Here is a 22089-nt window from a genome sequence, read left to right on the forward strand (position 1 = left end):
CGGCCGCACCCGCAGTGCCTGGACTTCAAGCCGCCGTTCCGGCCGCCGCGGGACCTCGCCTTCTGCCGCCGCTACACCGAGTTCGGCTGCTGCGAACCGAGCCGCGACCGCGCCCTGCTCCAGCGCTTCTACAGCCTCAGCGCCCGCCTCGACGAGCGCACGTACGCCGCCTGCGCCGGGCACCTGCAGGACCTGCTGTGCCAGGTGAGACCTCCGGGACTCCCGGGGATSCCGCCGCGCAGGGCTCAGCCACGCAGGGGGATTGCAATGCGCAGGGCTCATCAGAGCCGCACTGGGGTATTCAGCCCCTGCATGGAGCYCTGGCGCTGGCATGGATGCTTCTGCCCCTCAGGGGTGTGTGCATCTGCTCGTGCAGGGCTGCATCAAGCCCAGGTACGGATGCTTGCTTTGGTCCAGACACGGCTGCATTGATCCCATGGGTTCATTGATCCTATGCACTGGTCCAGGCACAGGGATTTTGGACAGTCCAGGGGAATGTGAGCCATGATGTTAATTGCCAAGCCCAGCCTGGAGTACCCATCCATAGGTGCATCAGCCATGGCATTAGCTCCTGGGCACAGGCATGGTTACATCAGCCCACATGTGGGGTCAGGTGTTTTTTTGTTTTGTTTTGTTTTGGTTTTTTTATATGTGATTATAGCACCTCAGGATGCTTTTAGCATATTTCTGAAAAAAGCAGTGTCTAAGAGTCCATCTGCAGATAGGAAACTCGGTATAGCAGTGTGTGCTAAGCACTCTTGCTTCTGGACGTGGTAACTAAATCTCCTGTGTTTGTCAGAAAGCCAACCACTGAAAATTTCTTCAGAAACAGAGAAATATTCCAATGTGGGAGCAATGATTCACTGAAATGTTCTGATGAGCTCAGTGCATCACCAGCCCAGATGTGGCTACAAACCACTGCCTCTGGTTGCACAAGCACATAATGGAACTTCAGACATTGCAAACACTCTAGAACAGTCTGCTTCTGGGGATGTATATGCATTTCGAATGTATATGCATTTGTTGCATATACAGTTTATATCCTAGACCTGAATTAATAAGTGTGTTTCTGTGACTTATTCACATGCTTCTGTCTCTTTCTGCTCACAAATCATTGATTTCTCTCAAATGTGATCAAATTATTTTGACAAGTGTCTCAGCTTGTTCTTGTGTATTCCTGCCTTTTCTTCAATTCATAGAACAATAGAATAGTTTGAGTTGGAAGGAACCTAGTCCAGCCCTCCCTGCAACAATGAGGGACAGCTTCAACTAGCTAAGGTTGCTTAGAGCCCTGTCCAACCTGTCCTTGAATGTTTCCAGGGATGGGGCATCTATCACCCACCTTGGCAACCTGTTAAAATATTTCACTACCCTCATTGTAAACAATTCCTTTCTTATATCTGATCTATATTGACCCTCTTCAGTTTAAAGCCATTGCCTCTTATCCTATCACTACATTGCCTTGTTAAAAGTCCCTCTCCAATTCTCTTGTAGCTCCTTTAGACACTGGAAGTACCATAAGGTTACCTTGGAGCCTTCTCTTCCCCACCAAACTGCAAGAGAGCAGATGCCTCTCTACTTCTGGGGGAGCAGCTTGCTTAAAGGCTTGAGTTTCCAGATGGAGGTGAACAGGGAGTGTCAGGGATAATGTGGAAGTTAAACGCTTTTCTGAGGAGTCCTGTTGTTTCCTCCAGGCTGATAGCAGCAGTAAATAAGACATTGTTTGTTGTGGGTGTTCCTTCAGATTCAGACTGTTGTAATTCCTCAGATAAGTAGCTGCCACTGAATTCCTGGAACAGATAGGATGCATTTGGCTAGCTTGTCTTAATGTGATTTGTTTTGCTTCCTGATCAGTTATTTTCATAGTACAAACTTGTTCCAGCCCTACTGAAGTAACTGATCATCTGCCCATCAGTTTCCTTGGTCTTTGGACCACGGGATAATTTAAAATTAATGAACAGACAGCATCATTCAGAAATGAGAATTTAGATCTAATATTGATCCTGGGCTCTGACTAAGGGTAGAGCTTCTTGGTGTTTTGAGTGAACATGACACATGATGATGTGAAGACTAAAGRACAGAAGCAGAGAAAATCAGTAAAAGGTATCAGGTTCCATCTATAATGGAATAAAAGTTGGAAAATGTTTCACATGTGTCTTAAAAACACCCTAGGTACATGCTTGGGTACTTGGTGTCTAGTGATGGATCTCTGAATATCTCTGCCAGTGTAATGCTGCTGTAATTAGCTGTGTTTCAGCAGAAATGTGGTAAGGAGGGAAGAAGYTGCCCACAGCTGCTATTCAGACATGCCTGAGGCTGGGGTGAACAGTCAGCAACGGGAAAGAGACAGGGGAACCATATCTCTGGGCTGCTTTTAATTCTGATGCTGAAGCCAGGGCATTGCTTTATAATGCATAAGATCACTGCTTGCTTAGAAAGAGGCTTTCAGAGAACAAGGTACACCCGAGTACTTGGGCGAGGGGTTTCCTCTCTCTGAATGGGAAACCTCCATAGGCAACAATAGATTGAGCTCCCCCCCCCAGCCCTCCCATCAAACTTCCTTTCTGTTTTGTTTCAATTAGTTTCCCAAAGCCAGTTTTTCAGTCATTACAAGGTGAATCCACAAATGCTCTGTCTCTTTCTATCCCTGGCACACCTCGTGTAACCAAGCCGAGTGTGTTACCCAATCTGCCTGTGTAATTTCAGTGTTTTGTGTCACAGGCAATCTTCTTTTTACCACATTAATTGCTGCTCATTTGAGGGCATAATAACCTTCATTTTGCCATGAATAGCCTGATATTCCAGGAGGAAAGCTTATTGTGCACTAATGATCTGTTATATGGCCTCTCAGTTTATTATGGTATGTAATGSAAAATAAAATAAAAATTAAATATTATGTGTGCTTACCAGCTAATTTAAACAGTKCAGTATCTCAGATGTTATATCTTTTCAGCTATTGAACAGTGTTGTAATCTGCATTAAGAAATAGCTCCCTATAGATTTAGCAKCATCTTTTTGTTTTTACTAAGCTGGTTTTGCTTAGCCAGAAAAGAAGAAATGCCATCTAGGAATTAAAAAATACAGAATTTATTTAAGTAGAGTTTATCTTCTGACCTCTCTTGCATCAGTTATTTGTCAAAATATAATTTAGAATATAACTGAGCCTCTATAACTGAGCAGAATCATGTTGTGTTGTTTGAAGAGCACTTCTGAGGTACTCATCAGGAAGATGCATTATAACTGGAAAATATATTTTGTTACAGAAAAAAAAAGCCCTTGCAAAGCAGAACTGAGTCACTTTGGTCAGTTTGTAACTTACAGACAGTTTCACAGGATTGCAGCCTTTTTGTAAGGAAAGTGGGACTGTTGGAATTCTCATATAGAGATTACAATGAACTCTCTGAACTTGATCCAGTCCTTAAGTAGATTTCCGAGGCTGCACCTTCCATCATCAAGTGTTGAGCTGCCACTGCTGTGAGTGGATCTTGCCTGGATTATGGCCATTTGGTCACTGTCTGAAATCCTGTAACCTCACCATCCCTCATAGAACTTGGTGAGCCATGTCATGGTCATGAGATACCTTTCACCACTCCTGGATGGGGATATAAACTATCTGCAGGCAAAGGTCCACCAGAAAAGGCAGCTGGACCCAACCTAGGATGGTGTCGTCACCTYCTCCTCTACTTTCTCATCCCATTCCTTCTAAGCTGGAAATCACATCCCATGTTTGAATTATCAGATGATATAAGGCATGAATGTCCCAGGCTTTGGCCCTGATGGCCATTCCCATTTCCTCATCACTGTGGAGATGCAGGGCCTGAAACTTCTCAGCTAACTTTGGTTTCACTTCTATTCTGTGATGAATCTTCTCATTATTTTGTAGATAAAGTCAGTGCATCCAAGAAAAAGAAGTCTCTTTTCCCCCAGTACAGACTGCGAGAGTAACATAGCAAGACAGTATTGCAGGATTTTTTGAAAAGTGCTGTGGTTGGAATAAATGAGTAACAGCTTGAGGAAGTCAGCTTTCATCAGGAATATTGAAGATAATTTCCATGAGTGYTGAGACAAACCCTGTTTCTAAGATCTTTCCCTCTGTTATCCTCAGAATAAACCTCAACGTATCTTGTAATTAAGATGAAATATCTCGAATTAATATCACTGCTCAGCTGTTTCAAATCTGGTCCAAGAAATGTCTTGAGGCATTTTCTCTCTCTCTCCAGGAATGCTCTCCATATGCAGCTCACTTGTATGATGCTGAGGATCCCTCCACCCCCGTGCGGACGATCCCAGGACTATGCCAGGACTATTGCAGGCAGCTGTGGCAAAACTGCCGCACCATTTTTCGCTCTCTCTCCTCAGACCCAGAGTTAATTGCACTGGAAAACAACATGGCAAAGTTCTGCCACTACCTGTCCCTGGAGGACACYGACTACTGCTTCCCACACCTGCTGACCAACCAGAACCTTAACCAGAACCTGGGGCTGGTCACTGCTGACGCYGAGGGCTGTCTCCAGCTCTGCCTGGTGGAGGTGGCCAACGGGCTGCGCAATCCCGTAGCGATGGTGCATGCCAACGATGGCACCCACAGRTTCTTCATCGCAGAGCAGGTTGGACTGGTGTGGACCTACCTCCCTGATGGATCCAGGCTTGAAAAGCCATTTCTGAACATCAGTGAAGCTGTGCTTACCTCACCTTGGGAAGGAGATGAGAGAGGGTTTCTGTGTATTGTCTTCCATCCTAAATTCAAATTTAATGGTAAAGTGTATGTATACTATTCAGTTGAAGTTCGTTATGAAGAGAGAATCCGAATCAGTGAGTTCAGAATTTCTCCTGCTGACATGAATGCCTTGGACCATGGTTCTGAAAGGTATTGTTTTTCTGACAAATGTATTTAAGACCTTAGAGGGCAACTTGTGCATTTTTAAAGACTATTAGTGAATGAGATTTATTTAGCATAATGTTGTTTTTGCATTCCAGAGTGCTAGTATGTTAGCCCAAGTCCATCTCTAATGTACTGAGGTACAGAGCACATGTGTCCTCCATGGATGAACCGCAAGTGTTCAGGGATAAAACATACAATTCTCAGTTCTGGCATGTCAGAGGATTTAACTGAACATGGATTAAACATTATTTATAGTTAGTATTTTGGGTTTTTTTGTTGGGTGGGGCTTGGAGGTTTGTTTGTTTAGTATTTTTATTATTACTCTTTAAAATAGACTTCTGCAAAGCATGAGTGAAATTCATTCCAAAGCCAAAGGTTCCCAAAATGAGTATAAACAAACTAAGTGATACCAGACCAAAGATGGATTTGGTCCCATATTTCTTTATCTGAACAACAAGCTCAGCCCTGTGATATTACAGATTTAATATCAAATTAAATAAAATGCAAGTCACTATGTTATTACTGGGTGCATTTTGATTGGAAATGTCATTTGTTTGGGTTTGGTCTAGCAGTTGTTCCACGCTAATATGCACAGGTGATGAGAGTCTTGTTTGTGGAGTCAGTCGATAAATTTATAAACTGTTGCAGAACTATGTGATAGAACCACTGTTTTAAGAGACCCTAGACCCTAAGAATATTACTAATGCTAAGATTTTTGCTTCGTTATTTGGATTTTATTAGGGGCTTTCCAAATACTCAGCTGTGGATGATCCTAGCTCAAAAATGCACRTAGCCTAATGATAGAGAAGGGATAGTGGTTTATAAAGCAATTACAGCAATCCAGTGTGAGCAGAACTGTAGATGACAGGTACAGGGRATTATAACGTGGCACTCAGGAAAGCGAATCAGCAGCCTGGAGATATTGACAGCCCATGAGCTGTCTTGTTTAAAAATCTTCAGGCTCTATGTTTGTAACATTTTCTTTGCTTATTTAGCTTACGGTTAGTACGGCAAAAGCTTAAGAAAACAAARTTGTGGTCCTATTGTGCTTGTGTAGGCACAGGTCCCACTGACTTCATCCTGAGCTGCTGCCCGAGAAGGAGCTCAGGCTGACATGTGGTGTGCATTGTCTCGGCACAGAGGAGTGTGTCTGTTTATCCTCAGACACTTGCTCAATGCAATTTGGCTTTTTCCATCTTCTTTGGAAGGCTGAGGAAGATTCACCTTTGTGCCTGTACAGGATCGTCCCTCACTCCTGCTGCCAGCTGGAGCCTGTGCACTCTTGCACAGTTACCTTATCACAGAGGTGCTGACATTTAGGAGGTGACAATAATTCGATACTTGGGTTCCTTCCCACAGCTCACAATGACTATCAACATTTAAGAAGGTGAAAAAAGCTCTAAAAATGAGAGACTAAAAATGAGGTGGTGTTAATAAATATGATAATTTGCTTTTGTAGCTATTAAGATGCACTGCCAGCATGAAATCTGGACTTTTTAGAAGCTGGAGTAAACTAAACTTCAGTTGTTATACCTGGGAGCCTCCACTCAATGTATTTGCAGCTTTACCGTTCTATAAAATTATACTTTATATCTATCACTCTTTCTTGGTATGGAAGGCATGTGAGGAGAATAAAATAAACAAATAGCACAGAGAGTTTGGGGCTAAAATTGAGGTAAATTTTGTTGGTACTGCTTTGAATAACCTTTGTCAAAACGTCGTTTTTTTGGTGGGGCTCTTTAAACTCATGAAGTCCTGAGTGTGTAATTATCATTTAAGGATTATTCTTTTCTCTTTAAGAATGTAACTATTCCTTAATGTTTGAAAAGTTTTATGTTCAACTTGAAAGCGTGTGTCAGGGTTGTGCCAAAAGCTGTGCAGATTCACAGATGGACTGGAGCCCTTTCTCTTGAAGTTTCCAATTGGATATAAGCTCAGATGCCTTTTCTTCAATAAAATGTAAAGAAAAATGAAAAACAAGTTTAACAAGGAGGAAGAAAGAATCAGAGGAAAAGTTTAAGTAATTAAAAGTATATTTTGTCATGTGATTTCCCAGACTTTCCATATTACACAATTTGGTGTTTCTGTAATCTGGAAAATATGTTGAAACTATTTAAGGTTAGAAAATCAGCTGTGCCCAAGAAAAATTCAGTAACATGGATATGGAGGAATTTGTGTCAAAACCAATCTGTAGCTGCTTCCATCTGTCAAGAGCAGCGTTGGCATGACATTGCTTTGCCCTTTGCTTAGTGCTTGTGCAGTAGGTAATTGCTTTCTCCCTGTTTTCACTTAGGATAATCCTGGAAATAGAAGAACCTGCTTCCAACCATAATGGAGGAGAGCTGCTCTTTGGAGATGATGAGTAYCTCTATATCTTTACTGGAGATGGAGGCATGGCTGGGGATCCCTTTGGCACGTTTGGAAATGCCCAGAACAAGTAAGAGTGGATCCACCCCTATGGAAGCATGTATCTGCAGCAGGGTATGGGAAATCAATGCCAGCCACCTGAAGGCTGTTCAGGCACAAATGAAATTACCTTGAAATGGTTCTTTTTTGAGGTATGTTTAATGACTTGCCTTTTCCAAAACAGAAAGAATGAAACCCTAGACTTTCCAAATCTCCCCTCTCTGATGTTTTACCAAGGTCTAGTCTAATTTCTTTATCTTTTTCTCTTTCATTTCTTCTCCCAATACAGATCAGCCCTGCTGGGCAAAGTGCTGCGGATCGATGTGAACAACAACGACCGCGGGCCTCTGTACCGAATCCCTCCTGACAACCCTTTCATCAGCGACCCTACAGCTCGCCCCGAAGTCTACGCCTACGGAGTGAGAAACATGTGGCGCTGCTCTTTTGATAGGGGGGACCCTTACACCAAGGAAGGGAAAGGGCGCCTCTTCTGTGGAGATGTGGGGCAGAATAAATACGAAGAAATCGACATCGTGGAGAAGGGGAAAAATTATGGCTGGAGGGCAAGGGAGGGGTTCAGCTGTTACGATAAAAAGCTTTGCGCCAATTCTTCAATGGGTAAATAAATGTGCTCTCATTTTTAATTCCTGCCTTTAAAGCCTGGCTGCTTGGTGGCAAACACAACTTTTTGAGATGTGAATCTCTACTGTCTCAGTCTACAAGGGAACTGGCTTGGGCATAAGTACTGAAATCCAAATGTTACTATTTCTACATTAAGAGGAAAGTGAAACATGCTAGCTATTGTTTTTCTAGGTGATCAATGTTGTTAGTGAAATTACTTGGTTTAAAAGTTTCTGGATTTAGGGTGTTTAAAGATTTCTCTAAACCGTTGGATTCTCTGGTTTAGAGGGACAATTGCATCTTTGCCACATAAAATAAGCTTTTGTGCAGGAGAAAAAGAATTTGGAGGAATTGTATTTTTCTCCATAACTCACAAGTAGTGTCCTTATTAAAAAAAAAAAAAAAAAAAAAAAAAAAAAAAAAAAAAAAAAAAAAAAAAAGAGAGAAAAACTTATGCAATGCTTTATGCGTGCATAAAACAATGCTTATGCACGCACACTGCCCGCTTTGCAGGTAACTGAATCTACAGTGTATTTTTGTTTCTTCTAGCTATGCCAAAAAGGAAAACGTCCTGTTATTTTCATTTCTTTAAACTGTTCAAAACTGGATTGAGAGCATTTGCTGGCTGGCTAAGTTCCAGTGCACATGTGAAGTCAGAACATATTGAATTGCAAGGCCTGATGTGGGACCGTGTCTTGTTCTGAAACCTCTTCCCAAAGATCCAGGGGGGCACTGGAGTAGGCTGGCACTGATTTGCATTAGTTGAGATTCTGATTCTTTTCTCTTCTATGTGCTACGTGTGTTGTTGAATTTTCTTCCTATTATGAACTCAGTTTAAATTCCTTACTTTTATTAATTTAGCTATAAGTACAATGAGAGTGATTAAGTATTTTTTTATAAAATGTCGAGAGCAGGAAGATTTTTTGCATTCCCTTTGCTGAAGCAGTTGTTCAGAGAGCTCTTTTAGTGCTCTCCTGTGTGACAGAACCCACATGAGCGTTCATGGCAGATATTTTACTGAGGTCTCCAGGGATTCAGAGCAATTTTTGACTACTTTAGAGACCCTTTTGTTAGAACAGTGAAATGTCACAGCCCCTTTTGAATGAAAAGTACAGCTGAAGTGTAGAAAACACCTGCTTTAGATGAAATTCCCCTGGTTCAAATTCCTCTCTGGCAGAGCTGCCAGGTTTGCTACTTGCAGCATCTGCTACAGGGGCAGAGAGAAGGGCTGTGAGGATGAGGAGGAGTGGGTACCATGGGGTGAGCCAGGGGTTTCAAAGGAAAGGAGAGGAGGCACCTAATGGAGACCCTCAAAATCAGGACAGCTCTCTCCGATTTACATTTGTCTTATATTTTAACTTACATTTTACAATGAATATGGCAGTACTACATCATTCATGCCTGTGCCATCCCATAAATATTTGATGGGCCTTTCAAGTTGCTTCTCCATCTCAGAGGAGCTGAAGCTATTTGTGCTGACATCTGACATATCTTTTCATCAGTGCCTGCAGTCTGGAGTTACCCATCTCTTTTTTTCTTTTCACCACCTAAACAAAGCTGCATTGGGCAAACATTTCCAGCATGGGTGCAGGGACTCTAGGAGTAATATGTGAATTTGTAGCTAAATCAGACAGGCTCTGTAGAAATGTGTGAGAGATGGATTGTTGTGGGAGGAGAAGGGCTCAGGAGAGTGCTGAAGTGCCTTGGTGAGGGGCAGGGCTATCAAATTTGGTTTTAAAATTGTGAAAATCAAGCTAAATACAATTCCATCAGCACTTCATTTAAATAGAAGATGGTGCAGTGAACCTGATTGTACTCTGCCAGTCTCAGAACAATCTAGATAATGAGCTATTCTGCAGCAGGTGCAAAACAAGTCACAGATCTTTTCTGCCCTACAGATGATGTGCTTCCAATTTACGCGTATCCACACAAAATGGGGAAATCTGTTACAGGAGGCTACGTCTATCGAGGCTGCGAGTTTCCAAACTTAAATGGCCTGTACATATTTGGGGATTTTATGAGTGGGTAAGTAAACACTTAGGACACTCACTGAGTTGAACCCCCAACCAAAATACCCCCACAAATAGCCTGATAGCCCTTGAACCCTTCCCCTTTGTTTTTTCATGTGCTTGTGTTGACCTTGAAAGATGAGGGGTGTATAATGCATTTGGGTTAATATTAACAATCCTTCACTTTTCAGAGAAGCTGCAGTTCCCATTGCAGCTAGTGTGGGTAGGAAACATGGAATATCCTTTCAGGTGTCCATGCTAACATTCATAAATCATCTTGGTCGGGTTGTGGAAGTGTTCTTTTGCCTTGCAGACGCCTGATGTCTTTGAAGGAGGATCATGCTACTGGAGAGTGGCAGTACAGTGAAATCTGCATGGGGACGGGACAAACGTGCATGTTCCCAAGGCTGATCAATAACTATTACCAATACATCATCTCCTTTGCTGAAGATGAAGCAGGTAGTCTTTTAACTTTATGTCACAYTGAATAAATGTTTGTGGTTTCTCTTCAGTCTAAAGCCAGAGAAGGGATCAGAGAGGGCTCCTGGGAGGCAGCAGGTAGTGGGGAGGCACAGCACAAGTCTATCAGTCTTTAAAGTGGGTGAGATTCCCAGCATCTGCCAAACATCAAACCAAAGTTACAATGCTAATTTTGAGGTCTGTGTGTCACAGAGTGCCTCAGTGGGAATTGGAGAGGCAGTTCCTGTGGGACTGAGTTTGGTGTGCTGGATGTGCTGCTCCCCTCATGCCTTCCCTCTGGAGAGCAGGGAGCAAGTAGAATAAAACAAAGCTTAGAAAAGAAACCTCATCCTTCACAGTGCCATACCTTGGGGAATGCAGGCCCTGGGAGGCTGAGAAACTGATACCCAAGGGAGAGCAATTCTTTATTTTTGCCTAGTCAAGAAGGCTGTGGGCATTATTAATSGGTACAGGAAAGCAGATGCCATGAACAGCAATTATGAGTCTGCTCACCCCAGGCAGGGGTATTTGCACATCCCAAGGTGAAGTAGAGCAAAAGCCTATGTTATGTCTTGAACGAGGCATCAAACAAAAGGCTGCTTTAGTCCATATTTTATTAGTGCCAGGGGAATTTTGCCTTGCAAAAGACTGAAGAATACAGTCTCAGTGGAGCTTTGTTGTGTTTTCGTAACTGGACACATTTGGCTTTCTAGAAGGGAACTGCTGTGATCTGAAGAAGAAATAAAGAGTCCTGGGGTGAAAGGTGTCTCCTGTTGTTTGCACAAGGGTATTGCAGAGCATGCAGCCCCTGCAGCCCTTGGTTGGGGGTAGGGAGAGAATAAGCCCCACGATGTTCAGCACCATTGCTGAGGAGCTTCATGTGTGACCCAGCAATGCAGGTGCTGGGATCTGTCCTGTTCCAGGGAGGTCCTGGCTTGTGGTCACAAGCTCCTGCTTCCAGGATGCCCCAGCTTATAAACATCTGTTTTTTCCTGCAGATTATGTCAAGTTTGGATGTTGCACAAATCATATAAATGCAAATTTTATTTTATATAAATGCAAATCCTCCAAGTATTAGCTTGAAAGTTTGACTTTTTTTTTTTAGAGTTAAATTCCATTTTCTTTAATGGTTAATATTAATGGCATTTAGAGCTGTTTCACAGTGTTGTAGTGAGAAGGATATCTTACCCTGAAATCAAATAACTTCGTTCAAATCAGCTTTATGCCAAGTGCAATATCAAGCTGTTGATTGCAGACCTTGCTCACGCACATGAGGATGGTCTCCCTCATCCCGTGCTTGCCAACAGAGTTTGGACAAAGAAGGGGTGAAAAGCTGCCACCTTTTTGCCCTGCACTCTGCATAAGTACAATGGAGATGAGTGGAGATTTGGGCTGGAGTCTCTTTTCAGAGGTAGTTAATTGCCTTGTGTTTGCTTTATTGTAATGGATAGATATCTGTTGATAACAATGTATTGAGGCTGCTTTATCTGCAGTGAMCAGTCTTCTCTTGCACCTTTTTTGCTGGGAATCTCATTTTCTTACCAGTTTGCCACGAACTTTATTTTAACAAGGTTTTCATCACGTTTAAGCATTTAGGTTTCAGGGCTGTTGCTCTGAAGAATGTTAATCTAACTGGTGCTGTGGATGTGTGTATGTGGTGGGAAGAGCTCTATTTTTGGATCACTGTACAGAGATTCCAAAGCCCCATCCCTGGCCATCGGAATATGTCAGGGACATTCCCAGGCACTGTGTCCTGTCTGTGGGTCACATGTGTGCAGCCTGTGTGCTTCACAGCCTGAGCATCCATCCTCCTGGCTGATAACTTCCAGGAAAGAGGGGCAGGATGTAAAGCACACATCACCACAAAACTCAGTGCCAGCTGTTTCCCATTCCCGTTTGGACCAAAGCTCAGCCCCAGCTGCCACCAACAGCCCCCACATTCGTTTGCTCACTCTGTCCCCTCCGTTCCTTCCCTTCTTCCCCTTGGGGTACCCATAGGATGCCCAAAGAAATCTGCCTTACTCACTAAGCAAGTCTATATTGCCTTTTTTTTTTCTATTTTCTCTCTCTCTCTTTCTTTTTTAAATATAGCAAATTTATTTTTTTCTCTCTGATCCTTTTTGTTGCACCACTCGAGCACTTGAGCTGTCAAAAGAGGAGTGCCAGAAGGACAGTTTATCCCAGTGTCCCCTGCACAGCAGGATAAGAGGGATAGAAATGCAGTTAGGAGAAAATAAGTCAMATAAATGGTGATGGACATTGTTTGGCTGAAGGTCGAGCGCTGTACATGTGACCTGRCAGGGCTGTGATGAATCAAATGCCTTTTGTGTGAGATACGTCTCACTTTGTGAGTGTGCTAGAGAAAKCAAAARCCAAATCTTGTTCTCCTGTAATTCWCCTGCCCAAAGGAGTGCTTCATCCAAATAAGCAGAAGACGGGGAGCTTTCTTAATTTCCTTGCTTTTCATTTCAACAAAGGTAATTCAGGGTTTGACTGTTTTTCATTAGAGAAGACGAAGGACACAGATCATAATGATCTCAAGGAAAGTCTGGGCAGGTGACTTTGCACTGGAAATTTGTCCAAATAGCATTTCATGAAGATTTGTAAAAGCTCCCACTCACAGAGAGTATTTCATGCCAATGGACTGCAGATGAACTCTCACTACAACCCTAAATTTAAACCTTATTTCCTCCAGTAATCAGATACCCATGCTGGCCTGCATTTCCTGATGCTCTCTTACCTGTGATGCAGAGTTAACACTTTCATGCTGTACAGGACAGAAACTCCATGGACAGTTTTTATGGCTGTGTCTGTTTTTTTCCTCCAGGGGAATTGTACTTCATGTCCACTGGYGTACCAAGTGCCACAGCTCCCCATGGAGTGGTGTACAAAGTGGTGGACACCTCCAGGTATGAGATGTTCTTTTTGCAAAGCCTTCTGTGGTAGAGTGGGTCATGGTGTGGATGTGATGAGTGATGTGGGATGACTAATTAACTACTCAATTCTCCCATGCTGGGCCCTTCTGGGGAGGTTGATCAAGGAACACCCGGAGCAACCCACTGTGGGTCTGCTTTGCTCCTGCAGTCATGGGGGTCTACACTGCCTGGTGCCAGCTTGTTTTGGGGCTGGTWGGTGTTATGTGTGTTGGGAGTTTTCTTGAATGTTAAAGCAGTATTTTATGGGTGGCTTGTCTTTTTTGGGCAAACTTTCTCTAGATTCCTGCCCAAAAAGAGGCAGATTTTCTCAAGGTGTTTATTCTCACTTCCTCTCCATCCSTTTTTTTTATCTCCCACAAGAGCACTGTGCCCCCAGGTCCTAAGCTGGACCAAGTGTGACCTGCAGAGCTTTCTTGGCAAACCAAAAATGAATGTCAAAAAGAACATTCTTTTTAGTGTTTCAAAGAGGAAAATRGATTGGACAAGAAGATAGGACCATCATTACACTTCCTGGATTCCACATGCCTGTATCTGAGACTGGGCAAGGCAGGGAATARCTGTGTTTAATGGGAAGACTTACAGCTGTTTTTTCCATCTTCCTGTTTTTTTAAGTGTTACTATTATTGGCTAAATACCAAGCTACTTTCAGCCAGAAATGGAGAGTGAGATTTTTGAAGCTGCTTTTTTTTTGGGGGGGGGATATGGATTAAATGTACGGCTTTAGCTATCTGAGCATTTTGAACCAAACCACTTGTCTAGTTTTATGTTRAAACCAGTCCCCAAAGTTAAAAAGCCCCCAAATCTGTCATGTGTTTCCTCCAACTTTCCTCTGTCAGGAGCATTTTCCATTATCTAATGCAACAGAAGAGTTCCTGTAAACTATGTATTAAGAAGATGGTATTACGCAATCTTTGCAAAAATAAAGCAGAAGTCAAACTCAAGTTTTAAGTTTAAGTTTAAAAAGAAGTTTAGTTTGTGTTTAGAGTATAGAAGAAAGTAATTGGAAATTTCATAAAAGTAGGGAACATTCTTGTGTAGAYAGTTGAGAGAGAAGCTCTCTGCCTTCCACAGAAATGCAAACAATCCTAATTACACAGGTGTTATACCTTTCAAATGCAAACATCATGCATTCTTGAACCAATTTAAAAACTTCTGAAGAAGTCAAAGGGTTAACAAGACAGCCGTCATGGGGAAAAGTGGTGATAAACTGCATGTAACTTTTTAGAAGTGAGATATACCTCTATGGCAAACAACTTTGTGTCAAAATAACGCACCATAGTAAGAGAGAGCCTGTGGAGGAGACACTTGGAGTTCTTTTCTGAAATTGATGCATTTTTTGGCACTACATTTGTTTGGTCTTTCTGTATGAATCAATAGCRTGTTATTTTGCTTCTGTGAAAACAGTCTGAAATCTTGCATGCACATGACCTTTGTGTCAGATGTTCAACATATACTGTCTAGTTTTGTAATTTTTATTTTCAGTTTGATTAATCTCTAATGCTTGAACCTGCCAATGTTTTATTTCCTTAATGGCTTCGATAGTGRCAACTGAAAATACAGCCAGAGGACTCCACTGCCTTGTGAATATTTGGACTTGCATCAGTGGAGATCTGTGATTGTTTAGTTACGTTTTCGAATATAAAAGATTAGTTACATCATTTAAACAGACATGTCTTTTTTTCCAATAAGCATTATCTTCTTAGAAAAACAATGGGAGGCAATGGGTTCTTATGCCAGAGGAAAGGAATTAATTGTGCAGTGTATGTGTCCCTTTTTTTCAAGGAGAGCACCACCAGGAAAATGCCGAGTTGAGCCATCACCAGTGAAAGTCAAAAGCAAGCGCATCCCGTTTGTGCCAAAGGAGAGTGAGTGTAACTTTTGCTGTCTATTATTGGTCCATGTCAGCTGGAACTAGATAAAAACTCCAGACTTGCACTATCTGTCCACGTGTGTTGAGACCACCCAGAACTTCACTCTTCAGGGTATCCTCAAAGTTAAATGTTTCCAGCTGTTTTGGATCTGAAGAGTTGGTTCAAATAAGTCATAAAATATTTCTCTTTTCCTGGCCATGTGAAATTTTCTTTAGTTCCTCAGTCTGTACATTTTCCCTTTTTCATGCTACATTATACACATTTCGCTACCAACAACTTGGTTTCCCTGTTCCTGTCCAGAGACCCTGTGCTCAATRGTGCTTTTCAGTGACAAGTGATTTTTTGCAGTAGCTTCAGCTAGTGAGGAGGATATGATGGATAAAGGGTTGGTAAGTAGCTCACTGACCAAGATGAGGGCTGAGTCACTGTTACTTGAGAGTGAGAAAATATGGCATGAAAAAATGCTCCCAGAAGAATCAGTGATCAGGCACTGAGGTGAACTTTTGRCTTACCCAAACCCTCCAGGTCTTTTTGATTGCTTCATGCTGCATGAAGTATTGCATTGCTAAAGCTGGAGTAGTCAGTGATGGGGCTGAATCTGCAGCAAGGCGAGTATTGTTTGTGTGAGGTGCAAAAGCCTAAATACAATATTAGGATCTCAGAAGTAGATTAGGCAGTATCACTGTTCTTTTCCCTRTGCATATAAGTACCTAGGCTGTACTCTAACTTCCCTTCCAACTCAGCATAGGCTATGAACTTTGCCACAAAGTTAATGGTGCTGTAGGAACTGTAAAGTCAGGATACTTTTATTTAATTTTTAATTACATTAATCACATTACATTGCATTTGAGTCACTAACAGTTCCTACAGCTTTAGCTTCAGGGAATAATGAGGGCACTCAATACCTTGCAACACTGAGTTTTTAAAGAAGTGGAACAAACTCTAAGGCTAATTATTGACTGCTGACATGTCTGAGTACTCAGCATGTCTTCAAAGATATTCTCCTTTGCAAAGATGTTCTCCTTTGCAAAGATGTTCTCCTTTGCAACTGCAGGCAGTTTCCAAATATTATTGACTTGGTTCATGTTCAACCATTTTTGTTTCTGTTTCTGCTCTATGAATTACCCTCTGTGCAAGTCCAAAGTTCTGATTTTTAACTACACATATAACAAAATCTTTTGAGCTTGTTTACAAGGTAGTTTTCACCATAAATTAAAACTTAGAAATGGTGGGAGAGATTCTACCAAGTGTCTAAAGAGCTACACTCACTTTTTGATGAAAATCAAACACAACACACATTTTTATTCAGAAGCATGCAAACAAAGATATGTAGCTCTAAATATTTATTGTTTTGGTCAGTATTTAGTCTATTGTAACAGAATCAAGAAGGCATATGTCTTGTATTAGCTATKAGTGCATTTGGTAAAAGAGTGGTCAATAAGAGAGAATTATACAATGCCAACTTGATCCAGTGAGGTGAAAAGCACTCGCATGTGACCATTAGCTTCCATAGAATCCTACACAGCATTCCATGAGTCCCAGGGTTTTTAAGTGCTTTGCCAGATCAGGCTCCAGAAAATGAGCTGTGCACAGGTAAGACCTTTGAATCTGCTTCTTGCCTTCAGAACCTCAGCTTCCAAAGAAAGGAAATACTTTCATGCTGTGAATACAATTCCTTTTCAAAGAGTGTTATTTGAAAAAAACATGGACCACTGCAAGGGTTTGTCTTTTGGGGGCAATAGATACTAAGCACAAATAAGACAGTGGTATTTTTCCTCCTCTCTGCATTACAAAGCAAATGATGAATGAGAATTAATAAATCTGGGATATAATTCAAAAAGTCATGATGTCTTTGCTAATGTCTGTGACACTGTCCCAGCTCTGTTGAATGTTATTCTGTGAAATTCTGAATTGCTTCCTTCTGGCAAACTAAAACTTATTTTTAAGCTAAAAATAAAGCACATGTGAATAAGCAAGTCCAATAATGCCTGGAAACTGTGACAGCAAAGAATTTTCATCTCTTCAGAGTTCAAGGCACTTTTATTTTTTTTCATAAGGAAGAACAAACCCAACCCCAAATCCTGTTTTATGTGTTGTCCTGGCAACTCTGTTCCTCTTGCACATTCCAGTTGCCAGAGAGAATTGATTTTGAATGTTCCTGATTTCAGCTCCTCTGAATAAAGCATCTGGCCCAGTAGGGAGGCCACACTCTCCTCTGGTAATGATCCAAYCCTTAGTAATGAAGAGCTGAAATAGTGCTTGTCTGTAAAATGCTTTCAGCAGGAGAGAAGGATGTGGTGAAGAGCTCCACTTCTGCCTATGAAACTCCAGCACCTMCCTTTTAAGGGCCAGGCTGACATTTGCCCATAAACCACTTGGAGCTTCCTTTTTGGGAGAGGCTCGTGTTGGCATTCAGCCCTGCAGTCCTCTCTGCTAACCATCAGCAGCCGACATTATTCACTGAGGAAATACCGGGTCACTGGYAGCGTTGTTGCTTCTCAACAGGATCAAGTAGACAGGTTCCAAGAAATCAGTTTAATACGTCAAAAATTAGCACCGGTTACATATAGCTGTCTTCAAGCATTGCCCAGGGACTGACAGACTCACGGTTTTTTGGCTTTTCCCCCAACAGAGTTTATTATGAACACACCAACGCCCCGTCCCCGGCTGAAGACCACGACCGAGGCGCCGTGGGGAGGTGTCCCAGCCCCCCAAACCCCCCGCACGCCGGCAGTGGACGGGGCGGGCCGAGCCCCAAGGCCGCCGGGGAGCAGAATCAGGACTGCCACCACCACGGCAGCGCCCAGCGGCAGCGCCCCCAAACCCGGGAGGGCAGGAGACAAGAGCGGGCAGCGCAGGAAGAAGAAGCCTCCCCGCAACGGCGCCGTGCGGCTGATGCGGCAGGGCCGGCGGGGCCGGGGCCGGGGCAGGGTGGAGGTGTTCATCGACGGCCAGTGGGGCACCGTGTGCGACGATGGCTGGAGCTTGGCCGCCGCCGCCGTGGTGTGCCGCCAGCTCGGCTTCCCCTACGTGGTGCGGGCCACCAAGAAGGCAGAATTTGGGGAAGGGACCTCCCTCCGCATTCTTCTGGATGATGTGCAATGCTCCGGGCAGGAGAGGACGCTGCTGGAGTGCTCCCATGCCGGTATCGGCACGCACAACTGCTCGCACGAGGAGGATGCCGGTGTGGTGTGCAGCCGGGAGGAGGTGACAGACTGGTGACAGAGAAGATGGGGAAGGCAGCTGAGGGACTTGGAGCACGTCCCTTCCTTGTCCAACTCTCTAAACCAGCTGCTGTACTGAGGAGGGTGTGCCCTGCCTTGAGGATGCTGCATCTGTTCAAAGTAATCTTATGTTTTCTTCATGTTTGCCCCCTTGCATCTGCCTCAGAGGAAAGAAAAAAGTAAAATGAAGCAGTGAATTGAGTATGTTGCGGGCAGGGACCACATTTCTATGGGCTTTTTATAGGAGAAAACCCCATCAGCCTTTATAGATCAGAAAAGAGATGCATCCTGTTGCCCTTTCCCATTTCAAAATACAGCATTCTTCAGCTGTGCTTCACACTGTTCTGCCAAAAAGTAAATTCCCAAACGACCACGTTTCACTCTTATGGAAGCATTTACATTGTTTGCCTTGCTTTGCCACCTGCAGCTCTGAGCTGAGGTTTCTAAGCATGTGCCTTTCTAAATCTGTGCCTTTTTTTTACAATTTACAAAAGTTTCTTTTTTTAACTTTCCACTTAGTAGTTTTAAAGAAAAAAATATTTTTCTGTAATGCTTTTTATTGGTATAAACCTATTCCTCATCAAGAATAAGAAATACCAGATAATTTAGAAGAAATCATAGCATACTGCATGAAAAAATATCTGCAGTTTACATTAGCTTAACTGAAAAGAAAATCTGACCCTTTTTCCATGAACAGTATTGAAAATCTGTCCCTTTTTACATGAATAGGATCATTATCCAGTTTAACTCTGAGGATACTATGTACAAGTTTCTCCACTTCCCCAAACTTTATGAAGGCATGTTTTTTCATTCAGTTTTTCACAGGTGTGAATGACTAAAACAAGAGGTAATGCACTGGGGCAAAATCCTGTAATATTTATCCCTTTTTTAGAGGACATTAAAGAAAAGCAAACAAAAGCAACCTTATTTTGTCTGAAATTGTTTTTCACCTGAGTGGTGATTGGAGACACATGTTCTCTTATGAAAGCATTTTGCTTGGTTATTTGTTTTCCCTGGTGTGATCAAGATAGATTYTGTCTTGCTGCTCACACAATAAAATGAGAAAGACAATGCCCCCCCCCCCAAAAACCCCTCAAATGTAAAATGACCAGTGTGTCCCGAAAAGTTAACAAGCAAAAAGTTGCATCTAAAACTCTTACTATGGATATTTATTTTAATGTCCCAATTTCAAGTTGATAGTGCCTTCTTAATCCTAAAACATATATAGGGTAAAACATATGTAGGGTTTTAAATATTTTTGTATGTATCACATCAATAAGCACAGCAGTCTGTAGTCAAATTTTACTGAAGACATGACTCGAGCTCAGAAAGCTCAGCAGTGGCACTGTGGCACTGGCATTGGGTGCAGAGATGAGCCTGGGGTCCCAGCTTCACATGCTGCCATGGTTTTCCTCTTGCCTTTATCTCTCCTATCAGCCTCTCCCCCACCTCTCACCAGTTAAATTTTTATATGTTGGGCTTCATGATGGCCAAAAGGAGAACAGCAGCTCATGTACTCTTGCCCTGCCTCAGACTCCAAGCCAGCAAAACACTCCCAGGGATGTGCCCAGCTCAGCCTGCTTCTTCTTTCACGTGTTAGCATAGATCTGGCTGTGAGGGGGACAGTCCCCAGCACAAATCCATCCCTCTGTACGAGAGCTCGTCCTGTCGCCGTTTGGGTGTGGTCAATATAGAAATTCAGAAGTGCCGAGGAGAAAAACAGTCACAATGTATCAATATCCAGGCCTGCCTTTCCTCTCGGGAACATGCCAGAAATCATCTCTGAAAGGTCAGCTTGGCATGTGAGATGCATCGGTCCCCTTAATAAACACACACTTTTCTATGTGAAAAGAGATGTAAACATGTTTTGATAATTACAAACTGCATTCCAAATTTAAGCTTTAAGAAATCATATTTTTTCCCTCTGTAAACAAACAAGACATCAAACCCATTTGATGTGTGTTCATACCTTGCTGCCTCCTACATGACTTTCCCAGAGTTTTCATGTTTGGGGCACAGGTGTAGATACAGAGCTGCCTCGAGCCATGTTTCAACATTGTCAGAAAAGCAGCTATGATGGAAAGAGCAATCATTCTTTTACAATAATGTAGTAAATAGGGATGCTATTTTTAACAAAAAAAAAAAAAAAAAGTCTGTAGTGTTCAGTCACTTGTACAAATATAATATTACATCAAGTAGTTTGTTCCTCAGGGGCATTAGCTGTTGGCAGTCACTAAATCCTTAGACTGTTTTTGTCATTATTAACATCTTGCCAATTACTTGTCCACTCTATGCTGGAAAATTTTATTGAGTGACAATGATCATGACCTCACGATACACGGGCTGGGGGACAACTGACTCAGGGTGAAAATCACAGAAAGGTCTGTATTTGGCAATGCTTTTTGCTAAGTTTGACTCCTGTATCCGGCATAATCTGTGGCAAAAGATCTTGTTTTGGATCAGCTCTTTTATTATTATTAACTTTTTATGAGAGTTTTCCTGTCCACATCTGCCATGGTAAATTCTGAGAGACCAGAATAGCCAACCCTCTGGATATTCGTGTGCTACTGAATGCATTTACCAGCACAAGAGCTGCCTATGTTGTGCCTTCTCCTTGCTGTCCTCACAGCTTAAACAACGCTGCACCTTCAGAGACAGAACAGAATATATTTTCAAACCTAAATAGCCATGAAAAGCCAAGCAAAAAAGAGCAGGAGCTCGGACCAACCCTGTGTCTCACCAACTTCTCAAATTCACCTTGGAACTTCACCTGCTAACAGTTGCCCATTCTCTGCTCTTCTGTTGGGCTCCCAAATCTCTCTCGCTCCTCGTGTTTGCGGGCATGTGCAGGTTGGCAAAGTGTCCACGCGGTGGCAGTTCAGTCCCCAGCAGCACGGGGACACACGGGGAAGCTCAGCCCAGCCTTGCTCCTTCCACCGCAGCGTGTGGTTCCAGGGCAGATCATAAACACAGGAGTGGCTTGGGATCACGTCCTTCACACGAGGGTATAGAAACACGTTACAATACATTGTAATGTTGTTGTATTAAAGTTTGTTGGAACAGAAAAGAAATGGTTTTTTAAAAGTTCATCTTTAAAGCATGGAAAAAGTAATTTCTGCAGTGTACTCAGGCTGAATACTTAGGGGACTTATCAGCTTATAATTGTACTTACCTGAGAAGCTTAATTTTGAGAGCTTACCTGATTTACTCAGGGCTCAGACCTGTATCATATGGCCTCTCTTTCCCATCAAAATGTAAAAGTACAGAATATTTTATCACCTCCCAGTGAGATGCTCACAACCAAGGTACAAGCAGGAATTTTTCACAGGAATTATTCTGAGACTGATTCCAAAAGAAAGAATACCTTACAGATAGTAATGATCTAGTCTTGAAGTATGCTGACAAACCATTCATGAAACTCAAAAAATCAATGTTTCATCAGGAAGTTCATTGAATGTCTTTAAAGACATGGTTTCATCAGCCAGATTTAGTTTTTAAGCACTTTCTCCTGGTGATTCTATTCTTGCTATCAGCTATATCTTTCCCAGTGATGGCTATTCATACCGTGATATAATTACATGTACTTCCTGAGCAGTGCAAAGGAATGGTAGATTTTTTTCTGAAAACAAGTGGATTTTAAACCACGGCCTTAACAGGGTTAAAAAAAAAAAAAAAAAAAAA

At 42.5% G+C, this 22089-nt stretch overlaps 1 protein-coding gene across 1 annotated transcript; it reads left to right on the top strand.

Moving 5' to 3' along the window:
• Positions 1-6: 6 nt before the first annotated feature.
• On the top strand, positions 7-19594 carry HHIPL1 (HHIP like 1; the record flags this gene model as incomplete). The annotated part of the gene is made up of 9 exons (XM_057377651.1): positions 7-204; positions 4221-4867; positions 7176-7319; positions 7578-7906; positions 9808-9934; positions 10232-10377; positions 13205-13286; positions 15096-15178; positions 17817-19594. Coding segments are annotated over 9 exons (2346 nt in total), but the record flags the coding sequence as incomplete, so codon positions are not given.
• Positions 19595-22089: the final 2495 nt, after the last annotated feature.

Source organism: Malurus melanocephalus, unplaced genomic scaffold (assembly GCF_030028575.1).
Source record: "Malurus melanocephalus ecotype Western Australia unplaced genomic scaffold, MMel_1.1 scaffold_320, whole genome shotgun sequence".
Classification (NCBI taxonomy): Eukaryota; Metazoa; Chordata; class Aves; order Passeriformes; family Maluridae; genus Malurus; species Malurus melanocephalus.